Here is a 20,438-nt window from a genome sequence, read left to right as displayed (position 1 = left end):
TGGAGTCCTGCTGCACACACAGAGCCCATTCATCCTTGATGGATAGTGAGAGAATGGATGGGGGATTTGTGTCAGCAGCACCACCATGAGGTTCACACCAGGATCTCCCAAGATGGCATGCGGCTTAGAGACAAGACAGATGTGGTTGCTTTTGGTTGTTGTTTTGAGGTAGGGTCTAACTCTATCACTGTTGCCCAGGCTGGAATGCAGCAGCACGATCTCAGCTCACTGCACCCTCTGCCTCCCAGGCTCAAGCGATTCTCATGCTTCCATCTCCTGAGTGGTTGACTTTATAGGCATGTGCCACAACACCTGCTAATTTTCTTTGTATTTTTACTAAGGGGATTTCACCATGTTGGCCAGGCTGGTCTTGAACTCCTCACGTCAAGTGATCCACCTGCCTTGGCCTCCCAAAGTGCTGAGATGACAGGCATGAGCCACTGTGCCTTGCCAGACGTGTGTTTTTTTTGTTCTACCCCAAACCTGTGAGGTGACCTTGTCAGGGAGGAGGCTCTGGGAGTAGGGGGTGAGGATTGGGGTAAACCTGTGGATTGGATGCTGATGTTAGGTGGTCCCAGGTGCTTGCCTTGGGAAGAGATGGCCAGTCTGGATGGTGCAGACAAAACGCCTCCACATGACCTGCGCAATGCTCTCTGCTTTTCAGAGTGTCCTTTGTGGGCTGTGGGCTGTGGTGATCTAATGCTAGTAGATTACAGCTAAGTAGCCCTTAGTAGAGGCTACCTCCCAATGGTTCCTCGGTGGCATTTGGTCCAGAAGCAGATGTTTTTAGTGCAAAGCATAGACCATATGCAGGCCTGAGCAGGTCAGGGGGCAGGCAGGTCTGACTGACACCCTTATTTGCTGGTCATGGTGGTATGGCCATTGCCTGTGGCCACATCGCAGTCTTGAGACTAGGGGACATTCCCAGGGAAGCCTGACTGGTCCTCTAGTTTTCTCTTTCTCTGTTCTCTGTCTTCTGCACTTGTTTCCTCTTATCTCGATTGCCTGTCCTGCCTCCCCCTGTAGACCACCTCTGACCTCTGCTGCCTCGGGACTGTTGCTATATAAAATATTGTGAGCTGCCCTCTGCTCCTGTTTTTTAAAAAAATCCTTAGCTGTGGCTAAGGCAGGCACAAAGAATGAGGCCAGTCATTCGAAACTTGTCTCTAAGCATCTATTATACTCATGTATTATACTGTTAAGGGGCGAAGGTTGGCTCTGGGGTCAGCTTCCTGGATTCAAATCCCAACTCAGATTAAAGTGGGATGTTATATGTAAATTTCTGGTCCTGCAAAAGCAGTAGCACTTGAATATAAATTTCCTCAGCAAGGCAATTTACTTCTAGAGAAGGGTGTGTCTCACAGATGGAGCAATGGTGAGTACACACCTGGACGAGGGAGGGGAGGGGTTCTTATTCCTGATGTGTGTAGCCCCCACTGCTCTGTCATTGTTCCCCTATTGGCTAGGGTTGGACCGCACAGTCTAAGCTGATTCCGTTTGGCTATTTTAAGGGGAGCAGGAGTACGAGCCAGAGTGGCGGGATGAGTAATTTGGCAGGAAGGATGGTTATGGCACAGGTCAGAGCAGGTGACCAGGGGTGACTCAGGTCAAAGCAGGTGACCAGGATCAGATGTGAACTACAGATTAGAACTGACGGGAAAGTTGTTTACGGAAACTAGAGGCAAGGGGGCACAGAGAACCAGGAAGTTAAACTTTAAAATGGAGAATGAAAGAATAAGAGAGCTGAGCATACTGACATACTGATTTTCTGAAGAGAAACTTGGAGTTCATTATAACTAACAGGGAGAATAACAGCACCAACCTCAAAGTGACTTTGTAAGGATAACGTTAGATCACACACCCAATCACTTGTTATCACTGTCAGGGCAGTGCTGAGAACATGAGTGTCAACAGGGCAGCCTGGGAGGGAGGTGGATGGACAGATGGGCAGTGCCAGTTTGGAAGTGGGCACATGCATCCCGTGGGTTCAGGAGCCTGGAAGACTTAACGTTTCTCCCTGCAGTATTTTCTCCAACCTTCTCCAGCAGTGACCTGAATTACTTATGGGTGAACAGCTGCCCAGGCAACGATAGGATTATAGATGAGATACTTTATATTTTTAATGATTCTGAAAGGAGGGATTGGTTGTTTTTATGCTTTCCAGAATGAATAGCCAGGGGAAACCTATACACTTGTGGTATAAGGGGAAACCTAGACCTAGTCTTAGCTCCCAGGTCTTGTGCAGATTCCTAGCACACGGTGCCTAAAACCTTTGGAATTTCCTGAGTGATAGGTGCATCTTTTGTTTTTCATAATGACAGCTGGGTTTATGCTAATGAGGTGACTCAGGATGGGGGCTGGCCCCAGAGTAACCAAGTATAGGATTAGAGGCTTGGGGCTATCAGTCCCACCCTGCCAGCCTCTGGTTGGGGCAGAGAGGGACTGGAGAGTGAGTCAAATCACCAATAGCCAATGATGGAATCAACCACGCCTACATAATGAATCCTCCACAAAACCCATCAACAGTGGGAATCAGAGAGCTTCAGAGCTGGGGAAAGCATGGAGGTTCGAGGAAGGGGACACACAGAGTAGAGGGCGTGGACACCCCGGCCCCTCCCCCAAAACTCTGCCCTATGCCGTGTTTCCTATTCATTACGCTGTCCCTGAGTTCTAACCTTTTTAGTAAGCTGATAATCCTAAGTTAAGTGCTTTTCTGAGCTCTGTGCGTTCTGGCAAATCACTGAACTGGAGGTGAGGGGTCCTGGTTTGTAATCAGTGGGCAGAGGTACAGGCAGCCTGGGAGCCCCCTCTGCAGCTGATGTCTGGGATGACATCAGTTTGGTGGGACTGAGCGCTTCACCTATGGGGTCAACTTCAGGTAGTTAGTGTTAGAATCAGACTGAACTGTAGGACATTTTGTTGGTATCAGTTAATCACAGAATTGCTGTTGGAATGACACGTTTGATGTCGGAAAAAAACCACACAACACTTCCTAAGCAGATTGGTTGAAAGCAGGCTGACTGCATCTCATCTGGGGGTACGTGTCCCTCCAAGAACAGATTTCATATCTCATTCCCCGGTTGATAAGACAAGGGAATTTAAGTCCTTGTCTTTAAGTTCTGTTTGCTTCCTCCTCTTGTCTCCATGAAGAAAATCAGCTGCATGAAAACCATCCTCTAGGCAGAAGCTGGTGCTGTTGGAGTCATGTAGGGGTGCCCTCCTGTGCCCCCAGCCCCTGCCGGGCCACATCTCCTCCTGCCTGTTGCAATCAGCCCTCGTGCTACTCTTTTTGGAAGTGATTAAAACGTAACTGCAGCTCTGGGGGAGACAGGCTGCAGATCCTGATTATAATTCAGAAGGATCTAAAGGAAAAGTAATTTTTTTTATTCTGGTTAAAGCAAGCTTGTAAGACGTGTGTGATGGAGTGGTGTCCAGGAGCATAATTAATGTATGTCCTAGACATCTGCCCACAGGATTCGGGGTTGGCAAATGAGTGTGTCCCTAAAAATAATGGCTGGTGCTATCTTTAAAAAGCCTTTTGTGACACAGTGGATTAAGATGGATGGCTGGGAAGTACAGCGGCAGGGTGAGCTGTGGTATGCAGGAAGAAGTTGCACCTCCTGGGGGTGGCAGTGAAACTGGGCCATGAATGGTTTTTGCTTCCCAGAGAGGACTGCCATGGCCTGTTACATGGTATTTGATTGTAATCTCTTTCTGTTGGTTATTTTTAGATTTGGTCTTGGATCAGGTTCGAGATCCAGATGTGATTTTTTTTTTTTTTTTGAGACGGAGTTTCGCTCTTGTTACCCAGGCTGGAGTGCAATGGCGCGATCTCGGCTCACCGCAACCTCCGCCTCCTGGGTTCAGGCAATTCTCCTGCCTCAGCCTCCTGAGTAGCTGGGATTACAGGCACACGCCACTGTGCCAAGCTAATTTTTGTATTTTTAGTAGAGACGGGGTTTCACCATGTTGACGAGGATGGTCTCGAACTCTTGACCTCGTGATCCACCTGCCTCGGCTTCCCAAAGTGCTGGTGTGAGCCACGGCGCCCAGCCGCTTTTTTTTTTTTTTTTAATAGCAGCAACATCGTCTCTTGTGTGGTCCCTAACAAGTCAGAGCTGGGCAAGGGGGCCTCTGGAACCAAATGTCTGCATGCCCAGGAAACCTTTCTAGAAAGTCCACAGGTGGTTCTGCAGTTCGAGCCCTTTCTGTGGGTCTGTGCATGCTCTAGCTGCTGGAGTTGTGACACTGAGCACAACACCAGCCCCGCCCGTGAGGAGCTGCCAGGCCAGCTGGGAAGACAGACCCATGAGTGGAAATGAGATCACGTGGCCTGCATGCTCTGAAGACTAGGATGGGAAACAGGACTGTTTTCTCCCCGCTGAACTGTCTTGGTTTCCTTATTGGTAACCTGAGATTTGTCCTGGACTCCCCGTTCTGTTCCATGGGCCTGTGTGTCTGCCTCGATGTCAGTACCGCAGTTTCAGTGATTGGAGCTTTGTAGACAGGTTTGAAATGGGGGAGCCTGGGCCCTCCAGTTGTTTTCATCTTTTTCAGATTGTTTTGGCGATCCAGGGATCCCTTGCATTTACATATGCATTTTATTTTAATTAGTTAATTAATTTTTTTTTTGAGATAGAATCTCGCTCTGTCGCCCAGGCTGGAGTGCAGTGGCACAATCTCAGCTCACTGCAAACTCCACCTTCTGGGTTCCAGGGATTCTCTTGCCTCAGCCTCCCGAGTAGCTAGAATTACAGGTGTGCACCATGCCTGGCTGATTTTTGTATTTTTGGTAGAGCGGGGTTTCACCATGTTGGCCAGGCTGGTCTCGAACTCCTGACCTCAGGTGATCCACCCACCTTGGCCTCCCAAAATGCTGGGATTACAGGCGTGAGCCACTGTGCCTGGCCTGTATATGCATTTTAAGACCTGCTTGTCAAGTTCTTTACAAGCCATCTGGATAGTGATTAATTTGTAAAAATGACACTGATTATCTTTTCGAACTGCCAAAGTAATATATGCTGCTGAAAACCTGGAACCAGGAAAATCCAGCAGACGGCAGGCAGGGCTGTATGTTTTTCATATACGTCCCTTCAGGCTTCTCTGTGTTTTTCATTTTTCCTGCACAGATTTGGAATCATTCCACAGCTAGTGAATGTCTAGGGCCACCGTTGGATTAATACCTTGAGATAAATTAGAGCTGGTTTTACTGGGTCATGTAGTGTGCACAGGGCTAGGGACTGACTTGTATTCCTTTCTGAGTGAAGATGCTGAGGTCCAGAGAGGTTATGTGAGTGACTCAAGGTCACACAGCTAAAACACTGGTAGAGCTGGGTCTTTTTTTTTGAGATGGATTTCTTGCTCTGTCACCCTGGTGAAGTGCAATGGTACGATCTCAGCTCACTGCAACCTCCGCTTCCCGGGTTCAAGAGATTCTACTGCCTCAACCTCCTGAGTAGCTGGAATTATAGCCATGTGCCACCACACCTGCCTCATTTTTATATTTTTAATAGAGATGGAGTTTCACCATTTTATTCAGACTGGTCTCCAACTCCCGACCTTGTGATCCACCCACCTCGGCCTCAAAGTGCTGGAATTACAAGTGTGAGCCACCGTGCCCAGTCGGAGCTGGGTCTTAATGCTGACCCTCCATATTCATGCCTTGCTGTATTTACACAGGCGTGTACACCAACAGGTCGGGATTTTAGGGGGTGTTTTAAAATTCTGCCTACAATTTTTTTTTTTTTTTTTGAGACAGGGTCTTGCTCTCACCCAGGGTGGAGTGCAGTGTCACCGTCACAGCTCACTGCAGCTTCCTCCCAGGCTCAAGCAATCCTTCTACCTCAGACTCCCAAGTGTCTGGGACTGCAGGTGTGCAAAGGAGAATTGCTTAAACCTGGGAAGCAGAGGTTGCAGTGAGCTGAGATCGCACCAGTGCACTCCACCTGTGTGACAGAGCAAGAAATCCATCTCAAAAAAAAAAAAAAAAGACCCAGCTCCACCAGAGTTTTAGCTGTGTGACCTTGAGTCACTCACTTAACCTCTCTGGACCTCAGCATCTTTATTCAGGAGGGAAAATAAGTCAGTCCCTAGCCCAGCTGGCTAATTTTAATTTTTTTTTTTTTTTTTTTTATAGAGACGGGGTTTCACTTTGTTGCCCGGCATAGTCTTAAACTCCTAGGCTCAAATGATCCTCCTGCTCCAGCCTCCCAAAGTGTGGGGATTGCAGGTGTGAGCCACTGTGCCCAGCAAACCCATTTTAAAGCCATTAGCCAAAAATTATGAAAGACACACAGAGCATTATGGGTAGTCACTTACCAGGTATTCGCAGCATCTCTTGGGCTTGGGGCTTTGCTAGGTGCTCTGAGAAGGCGGAAGAGGCACTGTCACTGGCTTTACCTGGCTGTCGAGGGCTGAGTGGTTGGTGAAGGGAAGAAGTCTGGAGCATGGAGCCTGCAGGTGGGAAGGAGGTCAGCCAGGGAGCTGGGAGGATCACGGGGAATCCGGGGTGGAAATCAGGCTGGCGAGAGAGTGGAAGCAGGTGGAGGAGAGCTTTGAAGACCAAAAAAGCGTAGTTAGGATTGCTGTTCAGTGTGTCTGTAAACTTAGTGTTCTCTCTCACATTTAAATGACACACTTCAAAAAAGAAAAAGAAAAAACAACCATAAAATCTCCCCAAGTGGCCACAGCAAGTTCCTGAGGGGCAGGGCATAGAGGCAGGGGTCTTGGTTCTATGGCTGGGGGAGCTGGCTCAGGGTCAGTGGCTGGGTAAGTCTTCAAGAGCCACTTTGGGTAGCACTCCAGGTCTCTTGGTCTGGGGGAAATACCCTGACCTGAGCGGCTCCATGGCCCCCTCCCCTCCCAGCCTGGGGGAGGGTCCAGGGTTAGCCCTGTCCTACTCCTGTCACTATCAGTCCCCTGTACCCAGCTCACTGGCAGGGCTCCTCCTGGCTGTCCCCTCTGCCTCCGCCCTCTTCCCTCAGGTGTCCATGCAGCTCGCCCTCACCCCTACCTGTCTCTGCTCAGATGCTGCCTCATCCCAGAGGCTCCCAAAATAATCACTGGGTCTTAATACAGACCCGACATATTCATGCCATGCTGTGTTTACACAGGCACCCCTGTTCCAGGAAAGCGTGGTGCTAGCTGGGCACAGTAGCTCATGCCTGTAATTGGAGCACTTTATGAAGCTGAGGCAGGAGGGTCCCTTGAGCCCAGGAGTTTGAGACCAGCCTGGGCAATATAGTGAAACTCCCCACTTTTTACAAAAATTAGCTAGGTGTGGTGGTGCCTGCCTGTAGTTCCAACTGCTCAGGGTGCTGAGGTGGAAGGATTGCTCCAGCCCAGGTGGAGCTTCAGCTCGGTCTTCCATCCTCTGCTGGGTACCCAGCCTCTTCTGCCCGCCCAGCCTCCCCCTGCCCTGTGTGCACCCCTTTCTGCTCAGCTTTTCCTCCCTGGCTCTCCACGTGCTCTGGGCTGGATGATCCTCATGTCTTTGAGATCAACCTGACTTATATTTTCTCTCTGTCTGCCTCCCCCTTCCAGCCTGAGGGCAGAGGACACAGTGACCTTTGTCTCCTGCAGCCTGTCAGGAAGAGGCTTAGTGATATTGTGGAGTTGTGTGTGACACCATCACCCAGGTCAGATAATCACCGTACAGTCCTTTCAGCAAAGGACAGGGTCGTAAATCCTGGATCGCAGTGGAGTTGAGGGGCCCAAGGATGGGGTTTGTGTAATACCATCACCCAGGTCAAGTAATCACCATAAAATCCTTCAGCAAAGGACAGGGTCATAAATCCGGGATCGCAGTGGAGTTGAGGGGCCCAAGGATGGGGTTTGTGTAATACCATCACCCAGGTCAAGTAATCACCATAAAATCCTTTAGCAAAGGACAGGGTCATAAATCCGGGATCGCAGTGGAGTTGAGGGACCCAAGGACGAGGTTGGGAGGAGCTGTCCTGGTGGCTGGTGGGTGGAGGGAGATGTGGGTAGGGGCAGGTTTGCTTTGCCATTCTGCCAAATCCGTGGTTTGTGGCTGTGTCACCAAGGCCTAGGGAGAGGAGGTGACAAGGTCAGGATGGCTGAGGGGGTCTCTGCCTTGCTCCATGGGCATCAGGACCTGGGGAGCGGGCAGGTGTCCTCCTACTCCCTGCCCCATGAGTGTCAGGGCCTGGGGCGGGGGCAGATGTTGCCCCCACTTCCTCAGTGCTGCTTCCAGACCTTCCCCTCTCTTCCTTCCCCAGTCCTGCAGCCACAGGGCTGTACCAGCGATTTTCACCTCATGCCCCTTTGCTCAAAGCACAGGGTCGTAAAACCTCTGACCACTGACCCACTTCCTTCAGCCTAGATACCCCCAACCTCAGGGGCAGCATCTTCCTCTGCACCCCTTGCCTCCACCGGGGGCTCCATATGCCCCACACACCTTTTCCTGCTGCTTACACCAGCTGTGGTTGTTACAATTCCTGTATCAACACAGATACATTGTTACCAACTAAGGCCCTGAATCAACACAGATACATCCTTACTAACAAAGGCCCTGCCCCAGCACAGATACATTGTTACTAAGGCCGGGGCTTTACTTGGGTCTCCTGGGTGTCGCCGCTCTCCTTTGGCAGTCTCAGGTTTCCTCCCAGGGCACCATATTGCATTCAGTCCTGAGGCTTCTCTGGGCTCTGACACTTTCTCAGACTTTCCTTGTTTCTGATGACCTGGACACTTGGGAGGCATATAGCTAAGAGCATTTGTAGACTGTCCCTCTGTTGGGGTTTGTCTGATGCTTTCTTCATGATTCGATCCAGGTTATCACTCCAGAGAGAAAGGCTGCAGGGGTGAAGTGCCATTTCAGCCTGTATTGGGGCACACCCATGTGCACACCTTTGCAACTGGCATCGGCCTCGATCACCTGTGCAGGTGTGTTCATCTGCTTTCTCCACTGGATCCAGCTTTATTTTCCTTCCTAACAATCATCACAGCCCAAAACTGTGGGCATCCGTGTGTCTCTTGGAGTCTCATTAGAATGTAAGGCCCTTAAGGCAGAGGTCTCATTCGTTCTGTTTGTCACCTGCAAAAAAAGGCTCATATCCATATTACATGAAAATATCTATCACAGGCACCTTCATCATTAGACTCATCTCTACAACGTTTCTGTGCATAAACCACAAAGTCATTATCTCAAACTGACATTGAATGACAATTCAAACTCTTGTTATCACTAAGCTGCAAACTAGACTTCTCCAGTCTTTATCCTGGACCGCAGTAGTGCCTAGTGAATCAGACTGTTGATGTACCACATCCTTACAGAGCTCTGGTGCCAGGGAGCAAGTTGCTGGTGCTGGGGAGAGCCACAAACGAGCTGGTCACAGCTCCTGTCCTCATAGACCTTGAAGTCTAACAGAGGAGAGCCTTTCAAAGCTTGGCTCCCATTGCTAGTGGGACAGGGTGAGACTGGGTGCTGGGGTACTGGGAGCTGTGATGGGGGTGCTGCCTGGAGTGCTGGGGTGGTCTGAGCTCTGGAGGAGTGAGTGCTGCTCAAGCAGTGAAGAAGCGGGTGGGGTATGCAGAGGAGGGGTGGGGGAGTATGCAGAGGCCCTGCTGCAGAGATGAGCTTGGGCATTTGAAGAACCCCAACGAGGAGGCAGAGTGTTGAGGGATGGCTGTGGCCCTGACCCAGAGGGAAGAGGAAGATGGGGGAAGTGGAGCTGGTTGAGAAGTGGACAGAAGTGGGGTGAGAAGGTGAAGGCCAGGCTCTGAGGTGAGGATGGAGGTCCTCCTTCCTTCCTGCCTTCCCTGGGAAGGAGCAGGCCTGGAGTGTGGCGAGTCCTGTTAGAGGCTTCCATGGAACTCCCGAGCGGGAGGAGCATGGGGAGGCGGGCCCTGTGCTTAGGGGATCCTGGGTGAGGGATGAACAAGAGGGCATAAACAGGCCTCCTAGGAAGGGAGTGGGGAGGGAGAACAGGAGCTGTCCAGGGCCCTCAGAAATGCGCCATGTGAGGGCCAGGGGAGTCGGAGATGATTCCCCAAGGGAGTCTGCAGAGGAGTGAGGGAGGAGGGCAGGCATCCAGTGAATGTGGGGGTCTGTGGCCCATGGAAGGTAGTGTGAGGCAGCTCCTTGGGAACTGAGGGGTTCCGGTGATTCCCAGGCCAGTACTCTCCCTGCCCCTGCCACCCACCTCGCAGAAAGAGCCCTGGGCTGAAGCAGGATAGCTGGTACTGAGCCCTTGACCTTGAGAGGTGGCGTTGACAAGACCAGATGCCACTGGGCCATGCACCTCTCCCTGCAAACCGCCCTTTAATTTATTTTTACCTCTGTTCCTCGTGGGCTTGTGTGTCAGGTTTGATATTTTTGTACTAGTGGGAAAATAGAATGTGCTTCGCAGAAATCTGCCTTGTGTCCAATGTCTTGGATTGCAGCTGTTTCAGAGTGATGGGAAACAGGATATTCTGGGCTTGAGCCCTTTTGTTCATCTCTGAGAGGGACATAAACTCCCATTTCCAAGAGGTTACTGAGACCCATGAGGTCGCTGCATTCATTTCGCTTGCACAGGAAGATCACGCACTCCGTGTCATTGGTTGAGTCTGTTTTATTTTGTGGAATAGACGTGTCAGAAGCAGGATTGGCCAGATGCAGTTGTGTGCGGCAGGAGTCCTGTCTTTCCGTAGGTATTTTCACAATGGAAGCGATCTTCTTCTAAAGTGCGTCTCCCAACGAGCTGAATAGAAAATCTGTTGTGAAGAGGCTCAAGAGGAAGCTGGACGGGAAGAATGAAACTGACATCCACAAAGAGGCTTGTGCCTGAACGTTCATGGCAGCTCCACAGCCACCCCTGAACACCCTGCCTCCTTGCTGGGGTTCTTCAGATCGCCCAAGCTCATCTCAGCCGCATGGCATCTGTGTACGCCACTCCCCCTATCTCAGACACCACTCCCTTCCCTCCCCTCCGTGGCCCACAGACCCCCACACTCAGTACCCAAAAAGGGTTGATAACCCAAATAAACATCAACCATCGGATGGAGAAACAAAATGTGGTCCCCCATGAGGTGGAATATGATTCAGCATAGGGATGAAGGAAGGGCTGAAACATGCTATCACATGGATGAACCGTGAAAACATGCTCAGTGAAAGAAACCAGACACAGAAGGTCACACATTACCTGCTCTTGTTTATATGAAATGTCCAGAAAGCAGAATCCATGGGGAGGGAAAGTACAGAATCCATGGGGAGGGAAAGGGCTGTGGGAGGGAGATGTGGACAGTGGCTGCTAACAGGCATGGGTTTCCTTTGAGGGTGATGAAAATGTTCTGAAATGGATCATGGTGATGGTCACACAGTTTTGCGAATATACTAAAAGTCACCGAATCACACACTTTTAAAGGATGAATTGTGTGGAGTGAAAATGCTATCTCAATAAGGGTGGGTACGAAATGCAGCTGAGGGTGGGTGCTCCAAGCTTCTCGGTACCAATGATGCATAAATCCCCATCCTGGGTTAGGGTGTGTTGAGGCTGAGGGTCACCAGGGAGGAATGGACATCTTGTAGGCTACTTGACTGTCTCACGGTGAGGGGGTGCAGTATTACGAGTGCTTAATCTTTTGGAAAACCAGGTACTCTAGTCCTGGTGGCCACAGAGCTGTCCCTGTGTTTGCCCTGGTCCTGGTGGTGGGTGCAGTGCTGTGCAGCCTCTGTCCCTGTGTTTGCCTGGTCCTGGTGGTGGGTGCAGTGCTGTGCAGCCTCTGTCCCTGTGTTTGCCCTGGTCCTGGTGTTGGGTGCAGTGCTGTGCAGCCTCTGTCCCTGTGTTTGCCTGGTCCTGGTGGTGGGTGCAGTGCTGTGCAGCCTCTGTCCCTGTGTTTGCCTGGTCCTGGTGTTGGGTGCAGTGCTGTGCAGCCTCTGTCCCTGTGTTTGCCCTGGTCCTGGGGGTGGGTGCAGTGCTGTGCAGCCTCTGTCCCTGTGTTTGCCCTGGTCCTGGGGGTGGGTGCAGTGCTGTGCAGCCTCTGTCCCTGTGTTTGCCCTGGTCCTGGGGGTGGGTGCAGTGCTGTGCAGCCTCTGTCCCTGTGTTTGCCTGGTCCTGGGGGTGGGTGCAGTGCTGTGCAGCCTCTGTCCCTGTGTTTGCCTGGTCCTGGTGGTGGGTACAGTGCTGTGCAGCCTCTGTCCCTGTCCCTGTCCCTGTGCTTGCCCTTTTCACTACTGCATCCCCACAGTGCTGGTCGAGTGAGGCTGTAACACCCCCATCTCCTGCAGGTCCTCCTCAACTGGATTAACGATGTGCTGGTGGAGGAGAGGATCATTGTGAAGCAGCTGGAAGAAGACCTGTATGACGGCCAAGTGCTGCAGAAGCTCTTGGGTGAGTCCCCAGCAGGGACAGCTCTGTCCCACCCCCCATATCCCTGCAGCAACCCGGGGCTGGACCAGGATTCTCTGCATAGTGACATCGGTCACAGGTCCTAGGAAGACATTAAAAGCTGCAGTGCACACCTCCCAGGCGGTGCCCCCAGGCCCTGGGCTGTGGCTTCAGGGTCCTCTGTCCCCTCACTGTTTCTACAGAGCACCCAGCCATTGGGCAGCAGGAGGTTGGGCACAATCTCCAGAGCTGCCTGAGGCTCCCCTCCTGTTGGGGCACTGGCACTTTGTGTCCCCCCGCCTCCACTACCCACTTTCAACTTGAGCTCCTTCAGCTCTGGATGGGAGGCAGCAGGAGGGAAGCGGGTCCCCAGCAACATTGTGTGAGTGAATGTGTCACCAAATACACACATTTTTTGTATACTAAAAATACAAAAAAGCCAGGTGTGGTGGTGCACACCTATTGTCCTACCTACTTGAGAGGCTGAGGCAGGAGAATTGCTTGAACCCAGGAAGTGGAGGTTGCAGTGAGCCGGGGTCATGCCACTGCACTCCAGCCTGGGCGACAGAGCAAGAGTCTGTCTCAAAAAAAAAAAAAAAAAAGTGAGTTCACACTGATACCTCTAATTTTAGTTCAATGCTACAAGTTTCTCCCTTACCTGTCAGCATTCTTTATTCCAATCTCCAAACCTTGGTTCCAAAAATATATTTGCTATTTACTCTGACTGCATATAAAATAGTGTCAGAATTACGATATCAATACCTCTGTCCACTACACACGTGCTAAGTATATGATATATCCACTAAGAGTGTACAGTCAGAATTCTGTGTTCAGAGCTTAACTGAATTATTTCCTGTTCTAGTGGTCATGTCATCATTTGATGTATAAATAATTTGTTTCTGTCTGTATTTAGTTTTTGGGTATGTGTTTGCATTTACTTTTGTTTAATATTACTTTTAAAAAATACAAAGCATTTATGTGCTTCAAAAGTCAAAACTGTGAAAATGACATACCTTGAAAGGCCTTGGCCAGGTGTGATGGCTCAGTCTAATCATCCCAGCACTTTGAGGGACTGAGGCAGGAGGATCACTTGAGCCCAAGAGTTTGAGATGAACCTGGGAAACATAGTGGGACCTTGTCTCTACAAATTACCAGACATAATGATAGGCACCTGTAGTCCCAGCTGCTTGGGAGGCTGAGGCAGGAGGGATTACTTGAGCCTGGGAAGTTGAGGCTGCAGTGAGCCATGATTGTACCACTGCATTCAAGCCTTGGCAACAGAGTGAGAGCCTGGAGAGAGAGTGGGGGAGAGAGAAAGTGGCGGGGGGGGGATGTCTCACTGCTTTTTCCCACCTATACACTCTCAGGTAACCATTTTCAATGAATTCTGATTTTGTCCTTATGTTTCTTTACAAAAATGTCCATACACACACCTACTCATTTCCCTTTCTTTCCGTGCATAAAAGATGGTATACGAGATACATTCTTTTACGCACCTTGCTTGTTTCACTTAATAATATGTTCTAGGAACCCTTCCATGCAGAGATCACCTTTCTTTTTCTTTACGGCTGCATAGTACTTCGCTGTGTGGCTGTTCCTTAGTTTATTTACCCAGTTTCCTGTATTGAACATTTTTGTCATTTCCACTATTTTTCTATCACCAATACTATTGTGGGAATATCCTCATGCAGATGTTGAAGAAACTAGAATTGTTGACCTCAAGTGTAATGAGCTCAGCACTGCAGAGGAAGGAATTCCCAAATTGTGAGATGGGTCACCTCTCACCTCTGGCTTTCCCAGGTCTGTTGCGCCTTGGTCGATCTTTTCTTTTCTTTTTTTTTTTAATTTTTTATTGGATTTTAGGTTTTGGGGTACATGAGCAGAGCATGTAAGACAGTTGCGTAGGAACACACATGGCAGTGTGCTTTTCTTTCCTTCTCCCCTTCACCCACATTTGGCATTTCTCCCCAGGCTATCCTTCCCCACCTCCCCTTCCCACTGGCCCTCCCCTTTTCCCCCCAGTAGACCCCAGTGTTTAGTACTCCCCTTTCTGTGTCCATGTGTTCTCATTTTTCATCACCCACCTATGAGTGAGAATATGCGGTGTTTCATTTTCTGTTCTTGTGTCAGTTTGCTGAGGATGACGTTCTCCAGATTCATCCATGTCCCTACAAACGACACGAACTCATCATTTCTGATTGCTGCATAATATTCCATGGTGTATATGTGCCACATTTTTCCAATCCAGTCTATTATCAATGGGCATTTGGGTTGATTCCAGGTCTTTGCTATTGTAAACAGTGCTGCAATGAACATTCGTGTACATGTGTCCTTATAGTAGAACAATTTATAGTCCTTTGGATATATACCCAGTAATGGGATTGCTGGGTCAAATGGAATTTCTATTTCTAAGGCCTTGAGGAATTGCCACACTGTCTTCCACAATGGTTGAACTAATTTACACTCCCACCAACAGTGTATAAGTGTTCCTTTTTCTCCACATCCTCTCCAGCATCTGTTGTCTCCAGATTTTTAAATGATCGCCATTCTAACTGGCGTGAGATGGTATCTCAATGTGGTTTTGATTTGCATCTCTCTGATGACCAGTGACGATGAGCATTTTTTCATATGATGTAAATCTGTTTGAGTTCTTTGTAAATTCTGGATATCAGCCCTTTGTCATTGGTCGATCTTTTCTGTAGCCACTTTCTGTGTTCCCTGGACTGTTGAGTGCACAGACATGATGTAATATTTCTGTTAAATAATGGTCCCTTGCTCCTGCAACATTGCTGCTTCTCTGCATCACACAAATGCATTGACCACGAGATTTGGCATCTGGTTGGTCACTGGTGGCCCAAATGAGAGCAGTTTGGGTGCAGTGGTGAGGGTAACATCCTGATCAGGGAGGGCTCAGGGGCAGAGAACTGTGCCTTCAAGGTGCATGATTTTGAGAGGAAGAGAGAGGAAGGGAGTGAGACTGTTGCTGCTGCAGCTCCTTTTCTTTTTGAGACAGGGTCTCAGCCCATCACCCAGGCTGGAGTGCAGTGGTACAATCACGGCTCACTGCAGCATCCACTTCCTGGGCTCAGGTGACTCTCCCACCTTAGCTTCCTGAGTAGCTGGGAGTACAGGTGCTCACCATCATGCCTAATTTTTTGTGCTTTTGGTAGATACGAGGCTTCACCATGTTGCCCAGGTTGGTCTTGAACTCCTGGGCTCCAGCAATCCACACACCTCAGCCTCCCAAAGTGCTGGGATTACAGCGTGAGCCACTGTGCCCATCCATGTAGCTCCTTTCCGTGTCTGTCCACTGGGAACCATCCAGGCTGCCTGCTGAAATCACGTGCATGGCGCACTTGGCACAGTACCTGGCATGGGTCTGTCATCAATAAGCACGAGTAGTTGCTATTGTTACCGTTGTTGTTTTCTAAACAGACAAATAAAAGCCAAGAGCAGAACTGAGGAGTGTCTGGCTCCCTGCTGGATCCCCACGCACTCCAAGTCCCCCGGGTGACTGGCACATGATAAATATTTGTTGATTAAGTCCATGAAAAAAGCCCTGCAGTTTCATTACCTATAAATATTGTGGGGTCCTCTTTTGGGAGTTGAAAATGGGACAGATAGATAAGTATTTGGATTTTTGGTCCTCAGTGCCATCCACAGACTCTGGAAGGGACCAGCTGTTTGCTGAACAGTCTTTCAGTTCTCATAGAGTTCTGATATGTTTTCAGGTCCCAAAGTGCCTGTGACAGTGGCCTTGAGAACTCAGTGTCGCCTTGTACATGGGAGAGTACACCTCTTAAAGATCAGGAGGAGATTCCACCTGCATGATCCCCAGCACTGGTGGAGTTAGCAGATCCTGTGTCTGGGGTTTCTTTTCTGCTCAACCTCCCCTGCTTTGATGGACTGCACAGACAAGCCCCATCCTGGTGGAAGGGTCTCCCCATGGGCCATCCTGGAGGGTCATTCCTTTAGGGCAGGGCTGGTGACTGGGGTGGGATCATGTTTTTCTGCACTGTTGTGACAGAGGACTGACTGCTTCAGGGGATAGGTGTACTGGGCGGTGGGGGGGGCGGCTGCTGAAAGGATGTGAGTGGGTGGGGGGTAGGGTGCTGTTCAGGAGAGAGAGAGACTGGGGGAACCCCTGCCAGAGAAACTTGGGCCTGGAAACCCAGGGGTGCAGCATTGGTAGCTGCCTCTGGACAGAGTTTACACACTGTGCACAAAGGGCTCTTACAGATCAGTTCTTGGAGGGAAACCTCCTGGGCTTGTGACAGGTGGTGGGTGGGGGGATGAGGTGCTAGGGAGGCCATGTCCCTTAACTCACTCTGAAGGACACAGTGATGCTTGGACCACATTGCGTGTCCTCATTCAGCTGGCCCTCAGAAAGTACACTTGGAGGGAAACATGTCTGTATTTGTTTTGGTCACACATTCACTCATTCATTTATTCATGTGTCTGATGGAGGATGGATGAGTGTTCATTGGCTTACATGTGTTGGGTGGGTCTTGGCTCTGGAGACACAGTGGGAAACAAGAGAGATGGGCCCCCTACCCCCCGCCCCGTCCGCTCCCCCAGCACCCAGTCTAGCAGAGCGAAGAAAGGGAAGTATTATGGGGCAGGTGGTTCAACCTGAGACATAGATGTTTTAAGGGAGTCACAAGTGCTAGGAAGACGGTAACAGAAGATTATGGGGTAGAGTGGTGGGTGGGGGTGGGGCAGGCAATCCGGGGCAGCTCCTCTGGGGAGGCGACATCTGACCACACGTCTGCACAGTGAGCTTGGGAAGGGCGTTCTGGGCCAAGGCTCTAAAGTGAGAAAGAGCCTGCTGTGTTGGAGGGGCAGTGAAAGGAGGTGGAGGCGGGGCTGAGACGGCAGAGAGGGAGGGAGGGAGCCAAGAGATGAGGCTGGGGCCAGATCTCATTCAGCCCTGCTAGACAACAGCCTTTATTCCAGGTGATAGGAAGCCATTGGAGGTTTTGAACAGGGCTGTGACATGGACTGGGTTAGAGTTTAAAAGGGCACTTGGGCTTCTGGGTGCAGGGTGCATGGGGAGGGGAGTCAGGAGTTGGAGCTGAGAGGTCAGTCAGGACACCACTACCATGGCCCAGGCATCTGATGAGGTGGCTTAGCCCCCAGAGTGGAAGGGCAGACATGGGGACATTCTGTGCAGTTAAGCTGTCAGAGGAATCAAGGCTGATGGCCAGGTTTGTGGCTTGAGCAACTGGTGAACGGGAAGCTCTTGGGAGTAGGGTGGGAGGTGGGGAAGGTGGAGGTCTGTGTTGTACGCGCTGGGGCTGAGATGCCTGCCCTCCTGGAGGCGATGCTGGGTGGCTAAGCCCGGAACCTAGGCTGCAGTGTACATGTGAAGCCAGCAGCACTGAGCTGATGTTTAGTGTCATGGGACCACATGGCTTCATAACCTGGAGAGGGTGTTCCGAATTATATTTGACCAAATGCCAAATGGCCAAGAATTAGTATCTATATTTGGCTAAGGGGATTCTAAGAGAATCCCCATCTTAGAATGAGCTCCCATGGTACAAAAATAAATCTGAAACGTTCATCAAGATGGTGTCATACTTATCACAGTTTTATTACAAAACATTAGTGGTCAAAGTTTTGACGTTTTGCACTGCAGTGTCAGTAGTCACACCCGCCCAGCACTGTCGGGTGCCAGTTGCTCTCAAGGTCTTCACACCAGATATTTGTGATGCTAGATGCTGTGACGCTTTCAACTGGGAAGGCTGGAGGAGCACATGGACCTTTGGCTGATGCTGTGTGAAGGGATGTGCCTCACGTGAAGCCGGCCCTGGGTTGTCAGCTTTTCTCCCTCTCTGAGTGGCAGGTTATGGTAGAGACTCACTTCCTCTTTGATCTTGGGTGTAAAGTTTTGGCTGTTGCTGGTGATGGCCTTCTGTTGAAACAGTCCCTCTGATTGGTACTTTGCTCCCTGCCGGAAGCAGATATGTTCTAATATTTTCAGAAGCAAACCTGAGTGTTGTGTTCACTTTTTTGGGGGGAGGGGATGGAATCTCATTCTGTCACCCAGGCTGGAATGTGGTGACACAATCTCGGCTTGCCGAAACCTCCACCTCCCAGGTTCAAGTGATTCTCCTGCCTCAGCCTCCCGAGTAGCTGGGATTACAGGTGCGTACCATTAGGCCTGGCTAATTTTTATAATTTTAGTAGAGACAGGGTTTTGCCATATTGGTCAGGCTGGTCTGGAACTCCTGACTTCATGATCTGCCCGTCTCAGCCTCCCAAAGTGCTGGGATTACAGGTGTGAGCCACCATGCCTGGCCTGACTTTCATTTTTTATTTCTGATTCTTTTGTCTGTACCTGTGGCTTCTCCCACCCAATCACTTGAAACAATATGTCCACAAGCTCTATATCTGGCAGCCTGACTGTGGAACTGACCCTTGGAATCTCAGAGCAGGCTCTGAATTTGCATCTGCACCTCAGCCATGGTTGCCTGAGACACCAGTGCCTTCTATGGAGCAGAATTGCAGGGACAGCTTTAAAGCCGGCATCCTCCCCCCTCCAGGTCCATCCTTTTGATTCCCTCTTCAGTTAGCCCTGGCAAATGCAGCATTTGCTCCGGAGTGGCTGTGATTGTCTGTGAGTCCTGCCATGCAAGTCGTCTTATCCATAAAGTAGAACATGAGGCTTCCTTTGGCTCAAGCAGCCTTTTTCTTGGGAGTAGCTGCTGTCCCATCTTGTTTGAATAATTGCATAAGCACTTGAGAAGACAGTTGTAAAATCTCATGAGTATCAAGTGGTTTGACATATTAATACCACTTTTTTTTTTAACTGAAAAAAAGAATAATGGATGAGAATATTCAGATAGTAACAGAGCATCAAAATGTCTTGCCTGGTTTTGTGAATGCTGTTCGACTGAAAATATGTAATATGCTATTGATGTGATTTACTATTGACATGATCGGACTGATGTGATCACCTGATCCTCGAGCCCTGGGATGCCAGGAATGACAATGACGTAGGCATTCAGCTCTTCGGCTTTCCAAAGGCAGAAGCCCAAACCAAATCGGAGATTTGGGCTGAAAACCAAGGCCAAAGCTAACTTCTGTGCATCTGTAGCACAGAAGAGGTCTGAGGACTGCGCCTGGGCTGTCAGCCGTTCATGGTCAGGAAGAGGAAGTTCTGGCAAAGGAGGCTGACGGGGTCAGTCGTGATGGGACGGAGCCAGAGGGATGTTGCATTTGGGAGGTGTAGACTGTGATGGGACGAGAGGGATGTTGCATTTGGGAGGTGTAGACCATGATGGGACGGAGCCAGAGGGATGTTGCATTTGGGAGGTGTAGACGAGGTGTTTCTAGGAGGTGGGAGGGCGGGAGAGGAAGAGAGAGGGAACAGATCTCTGGTTTGGCCATGTGAAAATCGCAGCAGGACTCCAGAGGAGTCCTTTTTCTTTTTCTGCTCTTGAGATAGGTCTCACTCTGTTGCCCAGGCTGGAGTGCAGTGGTGTGATCACAGCTCACTACAGCCTTGACCCCTTAGGCTTGGATGATCTTCCCACCTCAGCCTCCCTGGGTAGCCGGGACCACAGATGCATACTACCACACCCAGACAATTTTTGCATTCTTTTTGGTAGAACTAGGGTTTTGCCATGTTGCCCAGGCTAGTCTTGAACTCCTGGGCTCAAACGATCCTCCTACCTGGGCCTCCCAAAGTGCGGGGATCACAGGCCTAAGCCACTGTACCCAGCTGAGTCCCTCTTCTTGAAAGCAGATTCTGGAAGCAGCTGCTGAATTCTCTGCCACATACCAGGTTTCTGGGGGTGTAGCTCTCAAAATAGACTGCATGTGGCCAGAGTGAGGTGCTCACACTGGAGGATCTCCTCTGGCTGTCATCATCCTGCTGCTCACTCATGGGTATGCCCTCTCCTTGTGAAGGTCAGGTCCTTCCTCACATGTGTACCCAGACCCACATGTGGCCATTACCCAGGGTCACCTGCTATGTGGGAGAATCCTTCCTAGCTTTCTCTGTCTCTTTTTGTGCAGGGAAGATAGGGGTCCTGGCCACGACAGAGCTCTGAGCTGCTCCTACAGCCCCTGTCAGTGGTGATAGTGATGTCTGGGGATGCA

The 20,438-nt window shown here is 50.2% G+C and overlaps 1 protein-coding gene across 3 annotated transcripts in view; it reads left to right on the top strand.

The window, feature by feature from the left end:
* Positions 1–20,438, top strand: part of PARVB (parvin beta) — a 149,695-nt gene that overhangs the window by 82,495 nt on the left and 46,762 nt on the right. For all 3 annotated transcript variants that reach the window (XM_035265308.3, XM_035265294.3, XM_054238745.2), the window contains exon 4: positions 12,233–12,335. In XM_035265308.3, the coding sequence (XP_035121199.1) occupies positions 12,233–12,335 (103 nt within the window). The remainder of the gene's footprint in view (positions 1–12,232; positions 12,336–20,438) is intronic.

Source organism: Callithrix jacchus, chromosome 1, assembly GCF_049354715.1.
Source record: "Callithrix jacchus isolate 240 chromosome 1, calJac240_pri, whole genome shotgun sequence".
NCBI classification, from domain to species: Eukaryota; Metazoa; Chordata; class Mammalia; order Primates; family Cebidae; genus Callithrix; species Callithrix jacchus.
The sequence above is the reverse complement of the archived record's forward strand: the minus strand, read 5'-3'. Positions and strand labels throughout refer to the sequence as shown.